Source organism: Lotus japonicus, chromosome 6, assembly GCF_012489685.1.
Source record: "Lotus japonicus ecotype B-129 chromosome 6, LjGifu_v1.2".
Taxonomy (NCBI): domain Eukaryota; kingdom Viridiplantae; phylum Streptophyta; class Magnoliopsida; order Fabales; family Fabaceae; genus Lotus; species Lotus japonicus.
Window position 1 is genome coordinate 52,046,838 of NC_080046.1, and position 26,852 is coordinate 52,073,689.

The 26,852-nt window shown below is 34.9% G+C and overlaps 3 protein-coding genes and 1 long non-coding RNA gene across 4 annotated transcripts; 3 read left to right on the plus strand and 1 right to left on the minus strand.

Moving 5' to 3' along the window:
• Nucleotides 1-2,446: 2,446 nt before the first annotated feature.
• Nucleotides 2,447-4,255, plus strand: LOC130724387 (uncharacterized). Its single transcript, XM_057575605.1, has 4 exons — nucleotides 2,447-3,203; nucleotides 3,350-3,400; nucleotides 3,494-3,627; nucleotides 3,736-4,255. The coding sequence occupies exons 1-4, from the start codon at nucleotides 2,847-2,849 to the stop codon at nucleotides 3,821-3,823; spliced, it is 630 nt and encodes a 209-aa protein (XP_057431588.1). The 5' UTR covers nucleotides 2,447-2,846; the 3' UTR covers nucleotides 3,824-4,255.
• Nucleotides 4,209-6,083, minus strand: LOC130724388 (1,4-dihydroxy-2-naphthoyl-CoA thioesterase 1). Its single transcript, XM_057575606.1, has 3 exons — nucleotides 5,835-6,083; nucleotides 5,501-5,692; nucleotides 4,209-4,461 (listed from the first exon to the last, which is right to left on the minus strand). The coding sequence occupies exons 1-3, from the start codon at nucleotides 5,979-5,981 to the stop codon at nucleotides 4,309-4,311; spliced, it is 492 nt and encodes a 163-aa protein (XP_057431589.1). The 5' UTR covers nucleotides 5,982-6,083; the 3' UTR covers nucleotides 4,209-4,308.
• A 4,699-nt stretch (nucleotides 6,084-10,782) lies between these two features.
• LOC130723673 (uncharacterized) lies at nucleotides 10,783-11,455 on the plus strand. The gene has a single exon (XM_057574782.1). It carries the CDS (start codon nucleotides 10,950-10,952, stop codon nucleotides 11,187-11,189), a length of 240 nt encoding a protein of 79 aa, XP_057430765.1. The 5' UTR covers nucleotides 10,783-10,949; the 3' UTR covers nucleotides 11,190-11,455.
• Nucleotides 11,456-17,788: 6,333 nt separating this feature from the next.
• On the plus strand, nucleotides 17,789-24,780 carry LOC130727019 (uncharacterized). Its single transcript, XR_009015078.1, has 8 exons — nucleotides 17,789-19,220; nucleotides 19,304-19,434; nucleotides 19,974-20,173; nucleotides 20,566-20,621; nucleotides 22,570-22,636; nucleotides 22,787-22,863; nucleotides 23,628-23,792; nucleotides 24,487-24,780. It is a non-coding gene; the product is annotated as an uncharacterized LOC130727019 (long non-coding RNA).
• Nucleotides 24,781-26,852: the final 2,072 nt, after the last annotated feature.

A 26,852-nucleotide genomic window follows, 5' to 3' on the forward strand; every position in this document is an offset into this window, starting at 1 on the left:
GAAAACGCAAAAAATGCAGAATATGGTCCCCTCATGTGTGAATTAATAAAATAAAGGGAAAACACATCGGATCATGCTGGCAAGAATTAGATGCAAATAAAATTAGAAAAAGCATGTGAATGGGGCTTGATATACACGACTCTTGATCCCAATGTCCATACATTTGATGCGGACCACATTGTAGTTACTACTATTAGTTATGGGACAATATAATACATCATGAATTCATGATCAGCCAAAAGGTGGAATGTGTTTCATGATTTCGTGAGTCACCAAACGCACCACCATGACTTCATTCCTATCCAATGGCTTTTCAGATTTAAATAAGTTTAATTTGGAAACACTAATCCCAATCTATTGGATCCTCTTATGCATGTTTAGTTTTGTCGGTGCCTTCTGGATGAAACTGTTTGGTTTTGATCGGACATTACTTTATTGATAATTATAGCATGTTTGGTTTTTGAGCGGAGAGAATCCATTCAATCACCTTAAGCAAGATGTGTACTTCAGGGATTATGAAAGTGTTCAACACTATTTATGAGCCAAAAATCAACACTAGTTTAGATGTTTAGAAGGACCTTAAAATTAAAGACTAGTAGAGTCGGCTTAGAAACCATTGCTAAGTATTCGTATCACTTTAATTAACTCTACAGATGTGACTTGATGGCTAATGTTGTCATCTTGTAGTTTAGTTGATTCTATATATTGATTTTAAACTTTACATTATATCGTCGTCGATCGTGACTGACCAACACTGATTAAGAAATAATTGTAAATTGAATGAAATTACCGCACATATAATATTAAACTCATAATTTAAAAAGATTAACAAAATAATTTACATGGGTGAAAATATGAATAAGATTCTCATAATAGTTTCAAATGAATTTGTAGAGAACACAAACAAACGCATTAGTTCATGTAAGTACTATACAACTTTTACTTTTCAAATTCCCATATTCATTCCTCATATCATAGTTTTGATAATGCTACGTCACTTTACCTTGGAGGATGATCTGATAATCCAAATCAGCTGCTCTTATCTTATCTCATCAGAAGTAAGAAAACAGTCATCGTCCTCATCTACATATATCGTTTCTTCCATTTTCCTTCTTCCGTACACCACGTGCCTACGTGCTTATCCCATTCCCATCTCCGGCGGCTATAAAGAATTAAGAACACTTCTTAATTTCCTCCTCCTCTGGATGGTTCAATTTTTTTCCTGCTCTAAAAATCATCAACCCCTAATTTTTGGAGTCTCCACTAATTAAACTATGCAAGCTCGATCGATCATGACTTCATGGTTTAAGATTCTCATGGAGGAATGAGGATCAAATATTTGTGCTAGTGGTCATAAATTTTTTCTCAAAGATTTGTTAAAAATAGTAAAATTTCAATGATCCATGAAAATGTAATTCAAAATTTGACATATGACAAGACACATGTTAGACTTAGACTGCAAAATTAGAATGTGAGTCAGGCTTGGGCCACTAAAGACCTGGCCTGACCTAGCCTATTGCTATTCATAACTAGGCCGACCTGAACGGGGCAAGATGTCCTTAAGGGGTTAGGCTAAGCTTTAGACATTGAATATAATGTCATCGTTAGGCACCATCATTTATGTGGCAGGTTCTTAAAGGCATTATTCCAACGCGGAAGAGAGTTTGGAATAAAGAGATGAGATGTTCAACAACTGCTTGTAGCATTGCTTTCCAACTAATAGTACAACTGGATAGTGTGACATACCTAGTGAGTGATCTTCATTTATTTAGATCTCCAACATAATCTGAGTCAACACATCCGGAAATATTGCTCTCGACATCTTTGAATTTTCCATACAATAAGTCTATATCTATGGTATCTTTAAGGTAGCACAAAATCCACTTCACAGTTTTCCACTGAACTTTATCAGAACTTGCCATATACCGGCTTATCATACTTATTGCTTTTGCAATATCTGGTCAAGTGTATATTTATGGCATACATGAAACTGTCAACTGCACTAGCATAAGGTACATCTGACATCTCCTTCTTTTCGTTCTAAGGCAGCTGAATGTTTGAAGTGGGGTCGCCAATAGAGTAGTGACAGGTTTAGCATATTTTGCATGCCAAAACATTCCAACGTACTTCTTTTGTGACAAAAATAGCATTTCTGGTTTTCTGTCTCTATGAATCTCCATTCCAAATATTTTCTTTGCAGCTCCTAAGTCTTTAATTTCCAGCTACAAGCTCAATTGAGCTTCAAGTTTTTTTATTTCAGACATGTTCTTACATATGATCAACATACAAGAGTAAATAGATGAATGACTTATCTATAAACTTCTTGTAATAGACACAACTATCATGCTCACCTCTACAATAGCCATTTTCAAGCATGAAGGTGTCAAACCTCTTGTACCACTATTTGGAGTCTATTTTAGGTCATATGAAGATTTTTTCAATAAGCAAACATGATCTTCATTCCCTTGAACTTCAAATCCCTCGAGCTTTCTCAAAGACTCTTTACTTTTGGTGGGCTCTTTCTTTAGCGATATATGCACTAATGCTTTCGTTCAGTTTGCTTTGAAATAAACTATCTGCAACTTTTCAAGCTTTGGAAGGAGGCTAGGTCCTATAATTCGTATATTCTCTCTTTAGTGCAAAATTGTCAATTAGTTGCTTGTAATTTTGATTTTATTAACCTTTTCTTTATCCGTCACGGATCGACCGGCTAAGAAGGTCTTTCCATTTTAAAATTTGGTTTGGATTGATGAGGTTCCTCTTTGATGTAATCCTCTTATCCAACATGATGCATTAGCCTCAAAACATGATTCTTCTATTTGAAAATCACATATGCAGAATTCTACATGAGTTTTGTCCCTAATAATAAGGACCTATCATTTGATGCAAAATCCAAACCTCCCACCAATTTCCCCAATCCATCAATGTTGTCTCAAATGCAATCTCCATCTCTGCACCCTTTCAAATCCCTCAAATTCCCAATTCCCCTGATAACCCCTCCATCTCTCCCCAATTCACCCTCTCCATTCTCCCTCCGTGTCAGAACCTCAACCACGCCACCGCCGCCGTTAATCTCCGAACAACAGACACCCAATTCACCATCTACGCAGTCACGTATCGCAGCAGCTCCACCGTCAACAAATCTAGGGTTTCGACCCACCCCTGAATTGGGGCTTCTCTCTCACTTGTTCGTCCTCTCCATGGTACTGTACACATGATAATCATCCCTCATTCCCTCATCAATTAACCATAAAAGTTTCCATCTTCAGCCATTTTTGGATTCTGGGTCGAAGTTGATTTTATTTTAAGATAAATTGAACCTTAAGTTTGTGTTTTTCTGGATTTGCAGGCTTTTTGTGCATTTTTATCAGTGGCTGCGGTTTCCATTCCAACCTTAATTGTAGGTTTATCCACACAAATGTGTGTATTGCAATTTGCAAATGTCAGTGATGTTTTGAATGGCTAATGTTCAAATAGTTGGTGTTCTTTTTAGGCTTTCGGAAGATTGAGAACTTCAGTGAAGAAATTGTCTAAGGTTGTTTCAGAAGAGGTGCCTGGAACTTTATATTCTCTCAAGCTTTCGAGTAGGGAGCTGAACGATTTGACGAAACAACTTAGCGATCTCAGGTGTGGAACATTGTTCCATGTTTTCCTTGTTTTTTGTATGGTTGTTGCTGGATTTAGCTCTTCTTCTTAGTGTATGAAAATGATCATGATGTGTGAATCCTTTTTTAGGCATAACATTTCTGGTGTGACAATGGGAAAGAAGGATGCAAGCAGTACTAGATCGAGATCATTTCGCAAGAAGAACCCAGCTTCGTGACACTACGTACATTGCTTAGGTGTGTATAGCCTTTTGTTTCAGGAATTAGGCTTGCTTGGTTGAATGGGAATCGCTGAGTTGTTATAAGGCATTTTCATTCACATGGTTTCCGTTGAAATTACAAGCTGTGTATTGAAGTATGATCACGAGGAACCGTTGGTGCTTTATTTAAAGTTTGAAGCTGCCTTTGGAAGATGATGAGAAAAGCTGCTCAATGAGGGTTCTATTCTGATCCTGAGGTTCAGTAAATTACTGGCATGGATTCTGTGTTGGCTCATTTGGGTTTTTGGGTTCATCTACCATGTGTAATTTGAACCATTTTCAGCTGTAAGATATTAATACTACTACACTTCCGTCTAAGCTACAAGGTCTACCATGGTGTACATACTGAAATGATAGAATCTTGATTTAAACATATCTGAATTTTTGGTTTATTGTGATTCAATCCAAGCTATTTTGAACTTCATTTAAAATCAAACAACATGTTACAGTTTTGCATACTTCTTCAGCAATTGACCAGCCTCTTTTGCATGATCTGGGACAGGCATGTTGCATATTAGAGTTACCCTAGATGATGATACCAACGATCTGTTCTGTAAGTTTGAAGGATCAATCTTCCAGATTGTTACCTCCCACACCTGCCACAAAGAAAACTGTTATGTTTTTTTCTTCTTCTAATCAGGAAACCTCAGGCATTAGCATAGTTTGTATATGATAAACAGAGTACTATTGTTTTTCAGTAAATGACTGTTGGGAATTTTAGCAACAAATGTTTATCCACCACAGGATCTTGCTGTCCCTAATCCGCTGAGTTTTTTTCCCCCAGGGGTAGTGGGTTGTTGATTGCCCACGCCAGAGTTCTAGAACTTATCCCATGAAATTAGATCATCTTAAATAGTAATATTATATAAGCTTATTAAATCATATTTAGCACAACATACAAAACAAGCCATATGTAGGTCTTTCCATCATTGCTAACGATGACACTTGAAGGTAAATGATAGCAACCTCTTCATTCAGTAAGATCTCAACCACCATTCCCTTTAAGGATAAAGAAGAAATCAACCATACCCTCAAGGATTAAAAGGAGAAAGAGAGTGGTGGGTGGGAGGAATGAATCATGTTAGTCCTGCCTAAAATAAGTTAAAAATTCAACTTTTAAGTCTTAATTCTCCCATAGTTGTTCGGATAATAAGAGTGGATGTGGAAGAGGTAGGCAGAGAATTGATAGAGGGTAGGAGGCAGAGAATTGACTTTAATTCCATTCATTAAAATAGATTAATGGATGAATTAATTTTGTTTTAAAGGCTTTTTAATAGATACTAAATACATTGATGATTTTCCTTTTGATCTATCTATCCATTATCAAAACTCATTCAATCATACATTTCTCACCCCCAACCTATGCCAGATCAAAATCCTGAATTCCATTCTTCTAAGTTGTTAGAAGATTATAATTGTTGTTCCTTGTTCCCTTGATCACATTGTTATCATCATCATCATCATCTCAAATCTACATCATTGGACACAAATAAACATGTGCTTCTAAATTCTAATCGCATAGATATCATACTCTGTTATTTCTTATATCGCATATGATGGTTCATTATATCTAAATGGAATTCCAGAAAATTGTAAAAAAACAAAAACATAGTATATACGAGGAGAAACACAAACCTGAACGGTTTTGCCAACATTTAAAGGGGTAGCTTCAGCATGGACCAAGTCACCAAGCTCTGCTCGTTTCAAATGGTTGATGCTGAGTTGAATTCCAGCCACTCTTTGATAACCAGAAGCCATGTGGGCTCCCATGCTTGCAAGAGACTCTGCTATCATTGCTGATACCCCTCCATGAAGAACCTTAAATGGCTGCCAAATAAATACACACAGACACCACAATAATCAAATCACCAACAATTCCAATCAATATTCTTCATTTTTATCTCCCAAGAATATTCAAAAAAGCATGAAACTTTGGTAATAAGAGACAAAATTACAAAGTGGGGTGGACCTGGCAGCACTTGAGGGTAATAGGGAGACGACCAGTAACTCTCTGTGGTGATAATTCTTCAATCTCAAATCCAATTGCATGAAGAGGGGTATCCAAAGCTGCAGTCTTTGATGTTGCCAATGATGATGATGATGGCTTGTCTTCCATGGAGAAAAGTTGGATCAGAGGCTCTCTCTCTCTCTCTCTCTTTCTTTGTGAGCTGAAAAAGAAAAGAGTTATGAAAAGATGGATTGCAGAATCATTGGATGTTGTTGATTCAGAGGGTATTTTTGGCAATTCAGGAGAAAATAGATGAAAGATTGGTTGGTGAGTACTATTTTTCTATTGTGGTAGGTGTGTCTAACATACATGGTTCAACTTGAACAAGACAGGAATGGTAATGGTAGTCAACTAGTCAACTTTGTATTAGTTTAATTTTTCAGGTTCAACATTTTATTTAATACTTCCTTTGAACAGTTATGTTTTTCTTTTATAATTTTTCAGGTTACCCTAAATAGAGAGATTTATCATAATTTTTAAAGATGATAATTAAAAGAGTTTAATTAATACCCACTCACAGGCTCACAGCAAAAAAGTTTATGGACAATTGTTCTATTTAAATTAATAATCCATCACTGGCATGTCATAATTAAATTTCAATTTAAAAATATCAAATGGTAAATGAAAATATGTGATTGGATAAGGTGTAAAATTCTTCTATTCAGCTGAATAATTGGCCACAAGTAGGCTCAAATCCATTACTTAGTAGATAGACTACGACGACTGTATTTAGTTTTTAGTTTTGAAGTTCGTTTGGGACATTGATATTTGATATCACACATTCCAATACCTCAAACCTGAAAGAGGTTTTAGACCCCTGTTTGGTGAAAACACTTTTAACCGACAAGTGTCACCCCTTTATTCTATGTATTTCTTCATAAGCTTTCTCTCTCATATAATTAGTAGGTAGATGATGTCATATTTATATTTTCTAATTTTTTAGTAATTTAAATATTAAATAATTCCATATTTTTGAAAATGATTAATGTATTAATATTGCATTTAATAGTCATTAATGATATTAAAATAATTAACAAAAGTCAATTGTGATTTTTTTCGAAAATAATTATAGTATTAATTTGACATTTAATTTTTTTCTAATGACATTAGAATAATTAATAAAAGTCAATCGTAAATTTTTTACCATTAAAATGTATGTTGACAAAGTGATTTTTAATGAGTATGATTATTTTTTTATGTTAGGAAATAAAAAAATTGAATGTAATATCTTACGTTCAAAATGATATCAAATATGACATAAAAAATTTGACATCAAATAGTTTTAAGGGATTGATTTGGAAATTAGCTAAAAAAAATTGTATTTTATGTTTTCATATATACATCTGAAAGATTGAAATGGTTTTGCTATATTGATTCAAAGCATAAAAAATTAGGGGGAGAAAGAATTAGAATGTATCTAATATTAGAAAAAATAAACTTAAATAGAGTTAAAAAAACTTAAATAGGTGATATATGTATTTAAAAAAGAAAAACGAGAGATGATATATGAAAATGTCTAATGTATGCCGACAAAGTCTCTTATTTCATCCGTGCATGACGTGAGATCAATACTAGTACTAAATAAATTGAGAGATTTATTATAATTTTTAAAGATGATAATTAAAAGAGTTTAATTAATACCCACTCACAGCAACAAAGTTTCTACACAATTGTTCTATTAGAATCCATCAAAATTGACATGACATGATTAAATTTTAATTTAAAAATATCAAATGGTAAATGAAATATGTGACTGAATAAGGTGTAAAATTCTTCTATTCAACTGAATAATTGGTCACAAGTAGGCCCAAATCCATTACTTAGTAAGATAGATTACGACTATGTTTGGTTTTCAGTTTAGAAGTCCGTTTGGGGTTTTAGAATTTGATTTCACACATTTCAATACCTCAAACGTGAAAGAAGTTTTAGATCCTTGTTTAGGGAAAACACTTTTAAACTAAAAACTAAACCAACACCGCATAGTTGTATGTTTTTCTTTTTATAAATATGATGAAAATGGAGCACTGGTCAACGAAGTTTTACTATCTTAAAACGGCATATAATGACTAACAAGGTTAACACAATCGTAGATAGTTGAGTTTTTTTAAAATATTTAGTCGAAATTTCAATTTATGAGAGGTGTATATAAAGAAAGATTTGTGGGGGATGTCTACCAATTCATGTCATATATAGTCTTGAGAACATTAATCTTATATTTATCGGTTGTGAGAATACTAGGTGAATAAAAAAGTAAAACTTATGATTAAAGTATAAAAGTTTATTATTCTTAAAGGGTAACTCAATGAAATGCAGGAGAATTAGCTTATAAAAAAACACAACAAAATGCTGGAGAATATTCTTCCTACCCTAACATAAAACAAATGCTAGAGAATTCATGTCATTTACATTTTGAGTGAATTCAACCCATTAGCAGACTGGCTTGCGAACCTGGCCCATGATAAACATCTATTGGGCTTGTTTCCCTCCTATAATCCAAAAAAAAAAAAACTCAACGATTGATTGAAATAATTAACTATATAATTTGATTGTCTTGATATAATTGAAAATTCAAATACTAGATAGCCATGAAATAATTTTTTAATATCATTTTAAATGTCATATTTCTTAAATATAACTTATTTATTTTCATGATAAAAATCACGCCATATATAATTTTATTATACATGTGCACATCTATAATTTTATTATACATGCGCCCATCTAAAAAATGAAATATATTTCATGCTATGATTTCAATTTTTTGACTCGTCATATTTTTCAAATAGAAATTAGTTCAGGTGGGCTATGTGGAATAGTATTTGTTTGCATCAACCTAAAAGGGTACCAGGGGTAATATCGTTTGAGGTGGTTAGTAGGCTCTATAACTAAGTGATCGCCATGTTGGCCCAACCAAAAGGGAATCTCATCCCTTCTAACTGTTAGCAGAGCGAGCATTAGTCGATACATTTATAAGATAATTGTAAGGTTGTCTACGAACAACTATTATCTCAGAAGTCTTACATAAGGACTTGAGTATGACTCTTACCATACCAATGTAGGTTTGCATGATTGCTAATTTACACAATTATATTCATTTTACTAACTCATTGTTCTTCTATGAATTTAAGTTTTTTCTCTTTGCTCTGACCTCCCGAACCGTGCCAACAACGTATCACTGTGTCGGAGAATCAATCAAGACTGTGCACCCCTACAAAAGATCTAGAGCATCCACTAACTCAGATTTTGGAAGAAAGTATTGTTCTGCATTAATTGGAAGAAATTACCAAATCTCAAGTTTCTTTTTGAAGTATTAAGCTAGGGAAGGCACACAATAAAAAACGTGTTAATTAACCAATTATGTACACTGTATCAGTCTAACTTACAGCTAATAGTATCTTACCTTTCACTTTTGAGACAGAAACCAAGGGCCAAAAGAAAAAGGATGCAACAAATGATATGATTAATGATTACAACCAGGAAAGAACTTTAGCAAAGCAAGGATTAATACAACAAAGCCAAAAGATACAATATATGGTGCTATGTATCTGATCAAAATTCAATTTTACAAGACAATGTGTAAGTACACATACCAACTGTACTCTCCTATAAGCATCCCTTAATGATTAATTAGTTCTCATAAAGTTAAGACAGCTTGAGGGCATACTGTTGGGAGAGGAAGGGGTGGGTGGGGACTTTCTTAGAACATATCAGCCTTCTCCTTTACCTAAAGATCAGTCAAGAATGCATATATACTAGCTTGAAATACATATACTGTCAAGTAAAGCTGAAAAGGTAGAAAGAAAGAAAGCCTACAAAGCTTGCTTTGTTAAAAGGAAAACTATATATATTGCAAAGTACTGGGTCCTACCTGCATAAAACAATTGGTGGTTCCAGTTATATTATAAACTGTTCTTATGCTTCTTAGCTAAAATTTCAGATACCTAAGCTTTATTCTATGTGTGTACAGAACAGTGGTATCAGAAGGGTCATTTTTTCTTCAGGGATGCACAGTTAATTAGGTAACATTAGCTTCTTCTATAAGTTAGAATGTAGTTATGATAACAGAACTTAGTCATATTAATGTTGTTATATAACTCCACAGAACAAAAAGAAGATTAAAAATAGAACTTTTACATGAGCTACGCATCGAATTTGGATCCTCTCCAGCAACGGTCCATCTCTTGCATAATATTTTGACCATTGAATTTTGTAATCAACAGCTACGATTAATGTCAACAGAAAATAATTCATAAAATTAGATAATTGATGGTAATTTGTATTGCTGCAGAGGCTTGAGACACAGTAGAGAATCTGAATTCGCTATGCATTAGCTATTGATGTATTATCAAGATTGGTTACTTCAGTAAATTGGTATGTGACTTCAATTTCATTTCCCTTACCAAGCTTCTTCAATTCACACCAGCGTATGTTAATAATCTATGGAAAATTCCATTTCCAAGCAGTTTGTTCATATTGCAAATGACTAGATGAGAGCTAAAGTCACAGATGCATGTGTTTTAGGCTTTTAGAACACCTTCCCTGCCCTCACCCCAGACCTTACATCTTATTAGATTGAAATAAAGAAGTGACCTATAGATTGAAATAAATTAGGAATATAAGCTTTATTCCAATTATGTAGGCATTATTTATACAAGAAAAAGAAGGCACAATCTTTAGTAGGGTAGCAAAGGGATACAATACAAGGAACAAAAGCAAAGTTTGGAACTGTGCCAACTAGGAGAGCATTGTTGCTTGTCAATTGAAAAGTAAGGGAGTAGAAACTTATGCTTCTTTCAAGTTTTACAACCATGATAACCATTAGTAATTTTAGGGGAATATATACCCTCTTCTTTTATAATATTAAAGTAAAAATAATAGGTGATTTGGTACTATAAATAACAATAGCCCCTTGTATTCCACTTACAACCTTCCAACATACAAAGGGTAACACACAAACAACAGTGTAAAGCTCATTTTAGTATCCTTCAAAAAACTAGAAGGGTACACTTGCAAAGAAGAGAGGTTGTTGAAGAAGAAGAACAAGCAAATCATCACTGTGAAAGTAATCAAGAGACAATGGGAGCCAAGAGGTCTTCATCATGCTCATTTAGCAGCATGTTCAAGGCCTGTTTCTCAAGCGGAAACCAGTATGATAACTACTGGGAAGGCAGCGGCACCGGCCGGAGAATGTTTGCAAGTGATGAAGACAGAGGTTATTGGGTTGCAGAGCCTGGTATTGACAGAAAAGCCTCTGACTTCATTGCTAGATACTATGCCAACCGAGTCACTGACTCTGAGCGCCAATTTGCTTCTTGAAATTGCACTTTTTATTCTTTTCATTGCTTCAATTTCTTGCAAGTAGCTAGTTTTTTAATGGTTTATTCTGACCAATTCTACTTGGTTCCTTCCTACTTCATTCCACACTCTCTGTTCTTCTCTGTCTCTGAACAATGTGATGTTGTTCCCTCATTTGGGTGTGGTGATGTAATTGGGGTATGGATCCATTACTTGTTAGCCGGAATAATGTGGTCATTAATAATGTAAAACTTTATTATTTGTTATTAGAACTTTCATTGGTTCCACATTGTTTAGTAATATAACTTCTTGACATAAAGCTTGAACATATTTAAACTTGATATGATCTAGCAGAATTGGAGATGAGCTCTGATTGGCATGAAATACTACTCTATTAAGAAAAGATGCTGCTCTTATTTTTGGCCATGTGAGGGAAACTATCATTTATCTCAAAAAGTCTCGATTGAATAGCCAAGCACATGATCTATAGTTTTTCAAAGACTGGATAGGGATGGATATTGTTCTGATGTCATGGTAGATTCTCTGTGTGTTTGTATGATATTTTTATCAGTAGATCTAATAAGTTTTTAGCTGTGGGAGAATGAGCTACTTGGTGCTAGTGTGTCCAAAAATCTTAAGATAATATGAACTTATGAATAAGCTTTTATACGTATCTATCAGCTATTTTAAGCAGCTTATTTCAATAAACTTCTCAAATTAACTTATGAATGTTTGGCATAAACGCTTACTTGAGTTGTTTAGCCAAACTTACCCAATATTTATTTAAGTTATCAATTTGGCAGAATCATGTTGAAGGGATGCAGAATTTCTTGTTAAGAAGGGAATTTGGGAGTAGGGATGTATGTCAATTGTGATCTTTTCTCTCTCTTTTTTCCTGTCTTGATGTAAAAAATTGATTCTATGCGATTAAATTTTGGTGCACTTAGTACGTTGAGAGAGGGAGGAATGAAGTAGTTCTCGCGAGATGGGTGCTTCTCTAGGTTGGAGAATGCTTGTCTGACGTTGTGGCACCCTCATAAAGGGGACCTGCAAAAACACTATGGCGCCCAAGTTAGAACAAGGGTGAGAAGCAGGAGGTGGAAGATTTTTTTTTTTTTGAAATTAGAGGTGGAAGATGAAGATGCATGCACCTTGTGTAATGTGCAACCCACCTTTTACAGGGTTGGGTCTTGAAGTTCCGAGGTTGGGAAGTTGAGGTTAGATGCCATGATGAATACGAGGTACGACAACGATGGAAGATGTAGGATCTCCTACTGTACCGTTTGATCAGCCGAGCAAAGGTAAGTTTGTGTACCGTTCTGAAATCTTCCAGCGTCATGTATGTTATATGTACTGACTTTGAATGGGACGTAGTAGATTGAGATACTCCAAGTTACGCTTTTGGCTTAAAGAGTCGGCGTAATCAGTTGCATAGACGTAATTGGTCGCGGAAACGTAACCGGTTAAGTGGTCACAATCGGTTTTAGAGACATAATCAGTCATGGATGCATAACCTAACCGGTCGTGTGGACATAGTCGTTTATAGAGAAGTGGTCTGATTAGTATGACCTCGAGATAGTTGGTAGTTGTACTTTGGGCGTCCAACAGTGATTTCTGTACAGGTTACAATGCTTAGTGAGGGGTGATCATCGAGCGCTTGTCGGGTTATAAAGCCTTGCTTGTTATTTGGACCTTTCGCCTTAGGCTGACCTTGCCTCTTATTGTCATGCATCAGTTTAGACTAGACTGTGTTAACTGCTTTAATGACTATTGGTGGTGGTACGGTGCTGGTTACCGAGTATGGGTCTCGTGTAGTGATCAAGATGGTTATTGGGACAGATGTGCGTTGAGTTTGCTGAGTGGCGATAATAGGCGCTCGATTAAGGCCATCCTTGTTGGGTACCGGAACAGTGGTCCCCTAGATTTGGGCATGCGCAGAAGCGGATATCGAGAGATATAAGGGCATAGATGTTGAAGAATGAGAGAGATCAATGCTATATAGACTAAAATTCTTTGTTACAAATACAAGTAGATTTTATATCATTTTGTTATTTTATATTATTTTTATTTGGCCCCTTAAGTTTTTGTGGATGCTCTGCCACTTTTTGTGCATGTTATATTTTCTTGATCTTTCACAGCAAGTAGAAATGCACTGTTTGGAAAGAAGCGGGGACCAAACTCATCTGAGAAGTGAGGAAGATGCTTGGAGGATAGTTTTTCTTTACTTGCGCAATGTATTACTTATTTTGATTTGGTTTATGAACTGAAAGTAAGATGCTTCTTATTATGGTTGAATGAACCAGTTTTTGCTAGTTAATATTGATAATATGATTGTGAAAGAGTTTCATTTTCAAAAAAAAAAAAATGCACTAGTTTCATTTTCAAAAAAAAAATGCACTGTTTGGCGCAGTCAGCTGTGCACAAAATGTTAATAGATGTAAATTTGGGATGCCTTCAACTTCCGTAGGATAATTTTAAATCTTATTCCATTACACTTCCACCAAATGTAAGAATGCAAGATATATAAAATCAAGCCTGCATTTGGACATTGACATTTGTGAAATCTTGATCGTGGAAGATTAAAAAGCTGGTACAATGTGTGCAACAGTGCAAGTACTGAAGTACAACATGTTGCATAGATGAAGTTTGTCCTCTTATGCATACTTTTTCCCTGGGAAAACCATTGGCAAAGCTTGAATGGAATCAACATTAAATGTACATCATCCTGGCATCTTGTACATCAATCAATGTCTATCCTCGGAATCGTAAGGTTCTTATTCTTAATTAGTTCAGGCTTTTGTGTACAAAGCTACTTCCATTGCCGGGAATACTGCTCAACTTTACATATTTTCTATCCTAAACTTATTATATGCCTAGCTAGTAAACTGCAGTAAGGATAACTATGAACTCACTCATGGTTCACTTTTTCCCTATATGGCATGAAATTAAACAACCTTGTTGGGTACTTTAGGGATATTGTTCTCTTAAACCAGAAAAAACGTGCCCTTCTGAACACTGCTGGGGAATCTGATTTGAATTTATCCGTTCTAGACTGATAGACAGTAGTTATATATATTGAGGTGATGCAGGTCATCAATGATGTGAGTCATGCTTTGCACTTAATGCAGTAATTTGAGGCAGAGAGCAAATAGAGCATCTTGAATTTGTTTGGTAGTGTTTTGGAATTGTTGCTTCCAATAGCCAAAGTACATTGCATCTGGAAACTCTGATCTACTTATTGACTGTAAAGACCATACTGAAACTAGTTTAGTGCTGGTTTGTTTTTTGTTTGGCGTTAGAACTAACACAAACATGATTTCACATATTAATTCACCAACATAGAAATTAGAATTTGCTACATTGATTGTGCAACATTTTGACAAATAGTTTCAATGTGAATTCACGTTGAGTTCAATATAAATCTAAAAGCCTACTACTTAGCTGATTTAGTCCATGAGTACTCCGTGATATATCAGTTGTATTTGAAAGGAGAAAGAATATCAAATTGTAAAGTTAGCATGCTATATATAGATGGAACATTTTAGATAAACTTGTTTTGCATATATTGTAATTTTGAATACAGTCGTTTTCAAGAAGATTATGTAGCCAAGATACATATTTTTTTTGACTATACACTTGATTCCTCTATATCTAAATACAATTGGAAAAAAATAGAAATCCATAGTTATCCTAGTGGTGCAGACACGACTGAAATACACGATGATGATGGAGTATTGTAAATAGTAGAATAACCTTGTTGCCACAATCCATAAAGATTCAATGTCATTTCGATTCATCACAATTAAAATGTTCAAAATAAAAGAATAATCCAGATATGCATAAATTAGTAGTGTCTGCAGCAATTTCAAACCACAACAAACGGTTCGTGTAACAATTTCAAACCATCAGAATCACATTTAATTTATTTTTAAACTCTGCAACTTGTGATGGTTTCTAATGGTCACAAATTACACATGTCACTATGTCCAGCAAAAGGAATGTCCATCCATCATTTTTCTAGTCATAAACAAAGGCAAATTAAGTTAAACCTAGGACTACAAGAGAAGTGTTGCGTGTCACATCAGAAGTAGAGGAGGACGATAACCCTTATGATTGTGTCAAATTTTACAAATAAAAATCATAGATGATGAGATTTGAGGGAATCTTTACCCTCCTAATTTCTTCATAGTAAAGAAACCAAATGGCTAGCCCCTCTATAAATACGTATACAGCTCTGTTATGCTGCCTCCACAGAGAACAGGGAAGCAATACTAATTCATTATTATCATTTACAAGAATAGGAAGTGATAATGGGAGCCAAGAGGTCAACTTCATACTCATTTGGAAGTTTGTTCAAGGCATGTTTCTCGGGTGGAAGCAGCGGCAGCCGGTACCATGACAACTGTGAAGGAAGTGGTAGAGGAAGAAGGATATTTGCAAGTGATGAAGATCATGTAGGATTTTGGGTTGCTGAACCTGACATTGATAGAAAAGCCTCTGATTTCATTGCTAGACACTATGCTACCCAACTCACTTACTCTGAACGCCAATTTGCACCTTGAAATAATAATTATTGCCTTTCTTCAATAATTGCTTTCCATTCTTGTAGGTTTATCTCTTTAAGTCAGAAGTAAAGGAAGGAACATTTGTAGGTCTTTGATTTTTCTCTGTTTTCTAACAATTTTGTTTGGTCTCTTCTACTATTTTTCTATTATCTTTTCTTTCCCATAATCGATTCTCACACTAAAAAAGCTACTCATATAATTTTCCACATAATTGATCCATTTTGACTTCATAATCATTTGTAAATGTATGAAGTTCCTCTTTTTCTCCTAAGCTTCCATAAATTTGATGGTGTTTCCCTCATTTGGTTGTAGGATGTATTTGCGATGTGATTAGCTAAAATAATAATGTGGTCATTAATTTTGTAACCTCTTAAATTTATGAGTTTTGATTAATTCACATTATCATTTCTCTTTTATCTCATTTTCACTCACTTCATCTTTATATATGTCTTATTTTGCTTACTCATTATTTATCATATCTTTCACTCTCTCTTTTCTTCATCTCTCACATGGTGTGCGTGTGGGATGAGTGTGAATATAAACTTATTCTTAAATCTATACATGACTTCTTATTTTTCCTTTTCTTGGAGCTGTGTGCTTTGAGATCTATCTTTATCCGTATACACCTTTCTAATATAAACCTTGAACATTATTTAAATTTGAAAGGTTAATTATATGAATGATAAAAAAAAGGTTAATTATATGATGTAGCAATTGGAGATAAGATCATATGGCATAAAATTTGGATAATTGTGAGTGTACATGTCATTAAGGTGTTATTGACAATATCAAATGAAAGAAAGGAAGGAATGGGAAGAAAAGAGTGGAAAAGAGATAGAAAACAACTAAAATGAAGAAGAAGAAGAAAAAATTCAATGCTATAAATTTATTATTGTTGCACTCACAACTTAAATTTTTTGAATATGTGACTTTAGACTTTTTTTTTTTGAAAGTGACTTTAGACTTAATTTAACTAGACAAAGCATGAGTCAAGTACACTCATTCCCATCGACCTACCTCAATTATTTAAAAAAGAAATATTTATCTACACTTCTTTGTGTTTTATTCACTCGGATGATGATCTTTTGAATCAAGTGGGTTGTTTAAGTGCAATAATGATTTAACACTCTGTCACTTAAGTAAGTAGTTTGATGTGGCAGTCAAAAAGTAGTTTGATGTTTGATTTTTAACTTTAGTGAATAGAAAAACTCTCTGACTATAGTGTTTTACCATTTAACGTGCTGACAATAGGAAATTAATCCCACCTCTATTGGATGTGGGGGACGCCTTAGTTAAAAAAAAAAATTATGATGATATTTCGATTGACTAAAATTGATTCCTTCCCAACTCTTTCCAATCCTTTGCTGCAATGATCGAAAATGATTTTTGGATCCCAACATTGTATCGGCCACCAACCGCCATATGCAAAGTATATAAAAAATGGAAAGACATTTTCTAACAGCTTTAAACTGCTATACAAATTGCTACAAAATTGCACATTTATTTTGTAGGAGTTTCACAACTCCTGCTAAACTTTTTTTTTTCATTCTTCACGTTAGCGGTTGTCACAAACCGTCGTTAAACGTGTATGTCGTTGTTTGTCCGTCCATTACACGGGATCCAATATCGGGACCGGGTGAAAATAGACAAATAAAATGATAGAAGGCTCAGAAACCATGTTATCGAGCGTCCTAATCCTAAATGTTCTAACTTGTTTCTTTTTTATGCTTCGAGAGTGTTGTTCCCTCCGGCTACTTGCGTATAGTTTTCTTTTTCAGCCTTAGACACTCCTAATAACCAAAAAAAAACTTCATAATATTCATGAGCGCGTGTATTTTATCCACGGGTATCGGCGGGTTGGACAATTTTAGCATCCCCTATTTCATATATGGCTTAACTGCATTTTTGGTCCCCCACTTATACAGTTTGTGCGAAAATGGTCCCTAAAATTTAAAAATTACAATTTTAGTCCCACACATTTACCTCAGTTTACACTTTTAGTTTTCCGTCCAAAATCTAACAGTTTCTGGAATTTCTAGAAATATTCATCCATTTCTTCATCATGTTCATCTCCAACATCATCACCCACACTAAATCATCCCCAGAAACGTACCCAAACCCAAATGTTCACTAGATAGGAAGACAACAAAACCCAATTAGCAGTAATAACAGGTCATTTAAGAGAAGAACCTATGACTCTCAAATTCAATCTGCATAGAAAATTAGAATTAGAAACCCACAAGGAAAAAATCAATCCCACAAAACTATAAAAATTTAAAGAAAGACACAAACTTTGTTTCACCCAAGAGGCTCAAATAGAGAAAGACGCGAGCTTTGTACATGGATCTTGTCATAATTGCAAACGGTGAAGACGAACTAGAGTGATTCTACCGTGAGCCTTCTCAAATCGGAGTCTATCTTCGCCAGAGAAACCCTAACTGTGGATGCACCACCACGACAGCATCTGCAAAGCGAGAACCCCCAACCATGGATGCGCCTTCTCGGTCTCTTCTCTTCTTCTACCTCCAACCAGGTTGGGCACCTTCTCTTCCTTCTCGATTTCTTCTCTGCTCCGACTCTCTTTCCATGACGGTGTCAATGAAAACGACACCAAGTTCGCTCCTTTCCGTCTTCCACTGCCAGATCTGCGTTTCAATTTTTGGGTTTCTTTTTATCAAACACTCTCTGCTAGTGTTTATTTTTCAAACATTCATTTCTCCTTCTTCTCATGCTTTGATTTTGTGATTGTGTTCTTCTTAAAGCTACTGGCTTTAATCTCATTGCATTTCCATCTACATTTTGATTACTTCCAACACTATAGTTTTGGAGAAAGTGTTGGTTCTATTTGCTCAATAAGCAATTGGGTTTTCTCATTGCGTGTTTGGCTCTGTTGTTCTTTAAATTTTATTTAATATTAAGGTTTCTCAACATTTACAATTGTTATTTATTGGTGTTGCGTCAATTTTTAATATTAAGGTTTGATTCTGGTGTTGTGTTTAGAAATAAGAAATTAAGGGTGAGAATTTCATGTTTCTGGGGATGGTTTAGTGAGGGTGATGATATTGGTGAAGAACATGATGAATATGATGAAGAAGTTGATGAATATTTCTGGAAATTCCAGAAACCGTTAGATTTTTGACAGAAAGGTGACGGAAAACCAAAAGTGCTAACGGAGGTAAACGTGTGGGACCAAAACTGTAATTTTTAAAGTCTAGGGACCATTTTTGCACAAAGAGTATAAGTGGGGGACCAAAAGTGCATTTAAGCCTTCATATAAATAGAAACCCTTTTGAAAACTCTTCTTCTAGTCCCTCCCAAACCCAACCTCAGTGCTCCGTCCGCCACCAATGTCCACGCACCTGCATCCTAGCGACAGCATCAAACTCACCATGATCGAGAACGCCGTCTTCGATACACTTTGCGCCACCCTCCGCCGCTCCCGCCTCGAAACTCAGCTCCGGTCGCCGGCGGCTGGGTTCGCGACAAGGTCTGCACTCTGCACCACCACCACATAACACTCCGTCAAAGTAAATACCTAACCCTAATTCATTGTTTTTCGCTTTTTCGCAGCTTCTGGGGGAAAATTGCTTGAGCATTGATATCGTTCTTGACAATATATTGGCCACTGAGTTTGTGTATAAGGTCAGGGAGTACTTGTTGTCAATTGGTCAAGATGCACTGGAAATCTCTGTTTTTGAAAGGTACTATCATTTGCTTTGAAATTTGATAATTGCTATCTTAATCAAATCACTATAAAATTGTGCTTTACTTTGTCTAAACAGTTCCAATCTCTTGACATTTGCATTTAAATATGAGAAAGTTGAAATCTTTAAAATTTGAATTTGATGGGTCATGCAGCAGCGTTTGCCTTATTGTGACTTAGGTACTAGGTAGTGAATTGATGCATTTCTTATTTCAATGCTCTAATGAACTAGTTAAAAAAAAATTACATGATTTTGACAGCCATGCTGCATTGGTTTTCAAAATTTTGTAATTTAGTGAATGAAATTATGGAAATGAAGATATTGTCTTGATAATTGATATATCAGTTTGTTTTTTTTTTTGGTGGTTGCTGGTGCAGCAGTTGGGTTGGGTGATTTTAAGTTTCAACGTTTATTGCACTGGGCATGCGTTCCTTTTCACATAACATTGCAACTGGAAATGAAGGCATTGGATTTTATGTACTGGTTGCATCTTTTTACCCTTTTCAGAGAACATTGTTTAATTATTATTTTTTCAGCAATGCGGCGAGAGGTTGTCACGGTTGCCGCCATGCTCCGGAGCTCCGCTCCATCAATCTTAGGCCCAGGGATCCTCCAAAGTCGTGCTCACCAGTCCAAACATTTGGAAACAGCGAGGATGTGTCTGTTTGGTGTGTGGATTCATTTCGTTGACCTAAGGAGGGAAGAGTACACTGATAATAGCTGCATTCCTTCTGAGGTATATAATTGCTCAGTCTTCTGGTTTAGTACTGGTTTACTTGTTATGCTGGACTAGCAAATAAGCATAATATATTTGGCATTTCTACTGGCTAGGATTTTATTATTAGGTTTCCTTTTTTCCTTTTTGGTCATATGAGATGCTTTGCCATTTTCCTCTAAGTAGGAATAACATGCATGTATTCTCATTGTTAATTTACCTGTGTAAAAAACAAAATGTCTGACTATGATTTAGGTAAATATTCTCTATGTTTTACACTTTTTCCTGGTATTTAACCTAAAATCTTATGCCAAGATGAATATGTATTATGTCTTCCACTTGGAATACCCCTTTCCTATATCTTAGTATCTTACACAAATTCTAAATAATGAAGTACACTTCATGTCTAACAGCAAACATTTCGCACACCAGAAGAGGACGTATATAGGAGGGATTTGACAATTAACAGGTATCTTTCTGTAGTTCTTGTATCTGTGTGTGTATGCGTGTGTGTATAATTAGTTAAAACAAAAGGAAATATTTTACTGTACTTACTGAGTGTGCTAAACATTTCAAGTGTTTATGTGCAATTGTGCATTGAATGGTACAATTTAGAAATATACTGGCCAATTTCTCTATATCTATATGTTGGTTTAGGAAGATAAAGTTGAAGCTTAAAATGCACCCGTTGTGAAAAATATGGTAGAATATCATCTTTGTGGATTTAGAAACGTGTGAGAAGATCCCTAGAAGTCCAAGTAAGGAGAGTAAACCGAATGAAGGGTAGTCTAATAGTTAGAGGTAAAGGGTAATCTGGTATATAGGTCAAACCATTAAGAAGAATTTTGATTTAAATAGTTTGTCTCTAGTCATAATTTTTTATAGGACATCGTGATGTTATTTGATGTATATACCTAACCCTACCTAGTAGGAAAATGCTTTTGTTATTCCTTTTGTAGAGAAATCTTTTAATGAAGTAATTTTCAAAATGCTATTGGGGCTTGAGTAAATTGCTCATGCTTTTTTTGTCTGTACAGAAATTGTAGCCATTTATGATCTTACATTTATGTCATCGTTTGCAGATTGATCTTATGATATCTGGAAATCAACCTGTTAAAGCAATGACTTATATTTCTGAGCTGACACTATTTTTTATAGTATTCAGTCTTCCTTCTGAGTCTGAACCTGCCATTCCAGATGCATGTGAAAGTTATTACACTAAACCTTATCAAGAGGAAAAGGGTGAAAACCATTAATTTGGATAAGATGCATTCATGTGATTATAGTTTAGAAGCCTTGACCTGACTTGATACCCAGCAATTGACCATTAGTTGAAGTTTCTATAGGTCATGTTTTAACGCTAATTTACAATAGTGTATAATGTAGCTAGATCAAAAAACCTGCTACAATTTAAAAAAAAATTGATTTCTGATAGGTGCCCGCTTCATCCCATGGTTTATTTAGTTAGCTTAGCAGTTCTGCTAGTTCAGTTCTGTTAGTTAAGGGTGTTAGTTAGAGTTTAGGGGTGGGAGTATTATAAATAAGAGAGAGCTAAGAGGGATTAACATCTTTTGGATCATTTAGGATTGGGATTTAGGGAGAGGAGCTGAAACTCTTGGATCTCTCAGCAGTGTTGTAGTTTTCTATCTTGAATGATATCAGTTTCTCAGTCTTATTCTTGGCTGGTTTCTATAATTCTATCAATTTCCATGTAGTCTCTAGAGTGAAATTAACTTTGTTGGCTGGCTTATATAAGATTGTACAGAGCCTTATTTGATGATGATGGCTGAAGTTTAGAAGATAAAAGATATCTAATCTTAGATTCTGTTCTGGAAGGCATCAAAGACGTTTGGAGTTTAGGATGGTAGTATCAACTTTCAAGGCCTGATATCATTATGCGAATATAATTATTAGGGTCTTGTCATTCTCTGATACCATGTCATATTTTAATTACGGTATATTGAACATGTCATTGGCGTCTTTGTGCATTTTTACATGAGTTTGATAGTAGTTTTTGAAAACCATTCCCGAATGTTGATCTCTCTCTCTCTCTCTCTCCACATTCTAATACCTATAATCTTTCTGTACTAATAGTGTGAATATCCAATTCCTATCATGCAAAATCTTTCACCTTTGTACTTAGAGTCATTGTTATGATGTTATCTAAATAGGGTGGACCGGCTGGTAGATAGGAAGCATTTAGGTGCTTGCTCTCTTTAACTGGAAAACCCAACTTATCTCAGAACTGATAGAGAACGTATTGTGGCTGGGATGAGATGGGAACCCGGGATCTCGCCTGGATTGACAACTTAGTTATTCATGCTTAGTATTTTATTTTGCTTATGACTATTCTCTTTCATGGAGATATGGATATTTTGTTAGCCATGCTTATCAGTTAATTCTTTCCATTTATCCAGTCTTGGCGTTTCTTACTTGGATACTGCATGGAACCTTATCCAGTTAATTGGAGCGTCAACCTTTACTGTAAGTAAAGAGTTGAGCTTTTTGCATTTAAGTATATATTCCTTTGTTTCATTTATTCTTATTGCATAATGCATGGTTATATTTCTTCCAATTTAGGTTTGTTTGGCTATCGCACGTCCGGACTAATACTGTTTTCTCTGTATATTTTAGGCTCGTGAGAGGAGAAAATCATTATATGCTGCTTTGTTTCTCCCACTTTGTCTTACAGAGAAATGAAAGATAAGAAGGTAGATACCCATTCCTTTGAAGTTTGCAATATTAGCTGCAAGTGCGTTGAATTGACACATCTTGCACAATATCTATGATTCAATATTTGATTTTCAACTTGTGTTGGTGGTGCTTATAACATTTTTAATTTTAGATCTGATGCATAAAACTGGAATCTTCACTGTTAGAATATAATGTACAGGACTAGGGATGGCAATCAAAACTAGCTACTAGATAATCTTGGCAGCAACAGCTCGATTCAGTTTAAAGCTTAATTATATTGAGCTCGAGTTTGATATGATAATTGCATAATTAAGCTATGATTGAGTACCAAATATTGTGCTCTACAAAACCTCCAAGCGAGCTCAACATAATTTTTTTGAACACCAATTCTAAATTCTGTGGTTATTTGTGACTTTGAAAAAAATCAGAATATGAAAATAAAAAACTAGATTTGTCATTATTTCGAGAAGCTACTTTGAGTAGTTTCTGGAAAAGGTTAAAACTATAATTTCCTTATAAAATATGGGTTTTTAAAATAATTTTAGACAAAAACGAAAAGTGGCTTCTGCTTATATGAAATGTCTAAAAAATAAATTGTGTTTTTGTACAATTTTGAAATCACTTTTTAAAGAAAAAAGTTCAAACAAAAACCTTAGATTGAAGAAACTTTGCACGGTGATTCTTCCCTGCTCATTTTATCTGTTTCTATTGGCTGCAGTAAGGAACTGTGCATTGTGACTTCTATCTGATATGGCTGAGCTTTTATATTTTATTTATTTAGGGTTTCTCTTAAGAGAGTTTGAAGATAACTGGCGAGTTGCACTGTTCATATCCACAATATTACATTCTATTGACATAGAAGACACTGCGGACAAGTACTCACAGTCACAGTTGTGCGAACGAAGAGATCTGTTTAATACTGTGGAGAATTCTATAATCAAACTAGGTGAGCTTATATTCTTTTTGCCCCTTGTGTGATATTATATTTTAATTCGTAGTTCTACTACTTGCTTCTGCAGTGCCTTATATCTTTTGAGTAAGTCAAATGTTTGTAGCATTGTTATCTGCAGCTTCTACTTGTTCTATCTGCCCTATTCATGTCAATGATCCTATGTTGCAGAGAATTTGAACTTGCAATTCTGTTCTATTATATCGAAACTTGTCAATGTGTTTCTTTGATCGAAATAATTGAATGCTCAGTTTGGCTTGTGATTGGGAGTTCACCTTCTGTGATCATGTGACAATGCTTTCAGATGCAGCAAGCATGTTATGTTGCATATAAATGATTGTTATGTCGCACATAAATGAGTTTTCTTTGACATGAAATGAATACTGGTGGTATTCATCTAAGTTACTAGCCCTAAAGTTACATTTTGATTAACCTAAGTATTCATCTAAGAACAATTGATCAATGGGAAAGATGTTATGAATACTCAACAGGTTAAAGGAGGACCACTTGTTAAGGAGTGGGTTAAGGCATGTTTGGTTTTCAGCTGAATTCCAATGCACTGAATCTGGTTTCCAACTGAAAACCAAAATGCACTAAGTCACTTTGCTTCCTTCATTTTCACTCACAGGCGTGCACACTGCCTTGATATTTGAGATTTTCATTCATATCTTATTTGATTTTTCACTTGCAGTTGGATAGAGCAATGGCTTGGCAACTTGCCTATCAATCCGGAGTTGGGGAGGAATGCATTGAATGGTTGAAGTTGGAGTGAGAATAAATTGAAAATGAGGAAGAAGAGTATAAACAATAAAAGGAAATGTATTTTGAATGTTATGTATGCATTATTTAAAAGTATAGTAGAAGGTTAGAAATGTACATGCAATAGAATGATTAGATGTCAGTGTAAATACATTTGAACTACTAGTCTACTACAAACATTTTGCCTAAGGTTTTACACCATCTCTAATTGTCATGAAATTTTTTCGAGTTATAGGGAAAAATATTCTAATTATATGCTTATTCCTTGTTTATACTCATAAATAAATCACTTAAGAGTTATTCATAAAATTAATTATAAATTTTCATTTTAACTAATTTTTTTTATAAAAATGTTATTCATAAGAGTAATGATAAGAACAAAATGCTCTCAAGAAAAAAAAAACTTGACTAAAAAAAGAAGAGAAGACTAAGAAAAGATGGATGTGGGGACAAATTCCCCTTCTTTAAGAGACAAAAACACACATAATTGTGTACTACACAACTCATATGTTTTCCAAGAGAGCATGCATTGAATAATGGAACGCATATGCATGGCTTGGTAGTTTGATGATTGCGTCCAAACTTTAAGTCCTTGTTAGTGGTACGTTGTTGGTCCTGTAGTCAGCAATTTGGTGTCGATCTGATTGTACTTCATCTTGGACTTACTTTGGATACCTTTTATTTCGTCGTCTTCAAATTAGCTAATTGGTTAATTAGGCCATGTTTGTTTGTTTCGACATGACATTTAGTACCACTCCCTTCTCCTAAGTCCTAGGCTCCTAGCCCCCACAAACCACCAATTATTATTATCAACTTTATGATCAGTTAAGAATGAGACTTGCATATAAAGTGAAATATGAACTTGTATAATTTTTTAGGCCATGACAATGAGAAATTACTAACACATTTTTGGAAGATGATCTTTTTTAGACGAATTGGATTTTATGTTTCAATACAAACCCCCAAATTTATAGTTACTCACTTCAAGTAGTCAATATGCAAGGGAAGTACTACGTTTTCTATAATGTATATGATTATTTTTTCCTTAAACCTATTTCTGCCATACTTTGCATAAGATTTAAAATAAGGTATAACACAATTGTTAGATAGTTGAGCTCCTTAAACATTTAATGTGAGAAAGATTTGTTGGGAGACGTATGTTCACTTAATGTGATTTCTGAGTCTCGAGGAGATCAGTCTCATAGTTGTCGACTGTGAAGATACATTGAGTGAGGGACAGTAGACAGGGACATGGTATACAAAAAACTTGGAGGGCTTTAGTTGCAGATGGTAGGAAACTGGTGCCCTCCGCTGTGAAACCGAGCGGGGGTACCTGCACGTTAGCACTCTTACCCCAAGTTAGAAGGTGTTACAAGAGTGCAACATATGAGAGATGGAGTGTAATGTTACCTTTGCTATTTGATTGTCGTTGCTTTATATAGGGGTGAGGTTTGTGTCCTCGGTGGTATCGGAGCACGATGTTTCAAAGCACTACTATAAGAGGGTCCCAATTCTCCGGATATATAATCATCGTCGGATCATTTTGATTTCTGCTAATCGCGTGGTCTAGGGAAGGTTACGTGCTGGTGTTGTCTCCTCTAGTGCAACACATGCAACTAGTGCAGGACTTCGTTGACCTGTATGAGACAGACCAAGGACAGGTTGGGGCATCGTTCGTTTGGTTTTAGAAGGGGGTTTCAATCCCAGTGTGATATGCTTGTGTGGGTTATTTCGTACTTTTTTTTACAAGTGTTTGCGGTAGGTCCGATTGTTGATTATAGGGATTAATAAGTGGCTTTCAATTGCGGTTAAGCCGGCGGTGCTGCTACTCAGGGTTAGCTATCACGATGATTTCGACCTTTAGAGAGTATAAGGAGTTGATCCCCGAAACAATTATCTCCTAGATCTTGTTGGCCAAGTGTGGCAAAGAAGTACTCAGGTACTCGAGTAGCCGGATTCAATTTAAGGGTAATCAAATTCGTTTGCCGGAACAAAGTAATACATGAAAAATAAGACAATAACAAAAGATTTTACTTCATCCCCATAACTATGTTTTTTTTTTCTCAACGTGGCATTATGTTTTATGCATCAGTCGTATATATAATTTCAGGACAAAAATACTTCAATTATCTAAAAATTAAAAGCCAAGGAACACATTCATGTTCGGGTGGGAACACTGACTTCAGTGACTTGTGATTGCTTTTGTTTTTATATTTTTGTGCAATTACAAAAATGGGTTTTAAACTATGCATATAATGTTTTAAAAATTATCTGATCATACGCCAAAGAATCTTGGGA

Bases quoted from the DNA above. Each gene is read 5' to 3' on its own strand.
- LOC130724387 (XM_057575605.1), top strand. From the start codon at position 2,847: ATGAGTTTTGTCCCTAATAATAAGGACCTATCATTTGATGCAAAATCC. The intron at 3,204-3,349 runs GTACTGTACACA...CTGGATTTGCAG, and splicing joins ACTTGTTCGTCCTCTCCATG to GCTTTTTGTGCATTTTTATC. The intron at 3,628-3,735 runs GTGTGGAACATT...ATCCTTTTTTAG, and splicing joins AAACAACTTAGCGATCTCAG to GCATAACATTTCTGGTGTGA.
- LOC130724388 (XM_057575606.1), bottom strand. From the start codon at position 5,981: ATGGAAGACAAGCCATCATCATCATCATTGGCAACATCAAAGACTGCA. The intron at 5,693-5,834 runs GTCCACCCCACT...TTTATTTGGCAG, and splicing joins TTACCCTCAAGTGCTGCCAG to CCATTTAAGGTTCTTCATGG. The intron at 4,462-5,500 runs GTTTGTGTTTCT...TCTTTGTGGCAG, and splicing joins ATGTTGGCAAAACCGTTCAG to GTGTGGGAGGTAACAATCTG.
- LOC130723673 (XM_057574782.1), top strand. From the start codon at position 10,950: ATGGGAGCCAAGAGGTCTTCATCATGCTCATTTAGCAGCATGTTCAAG.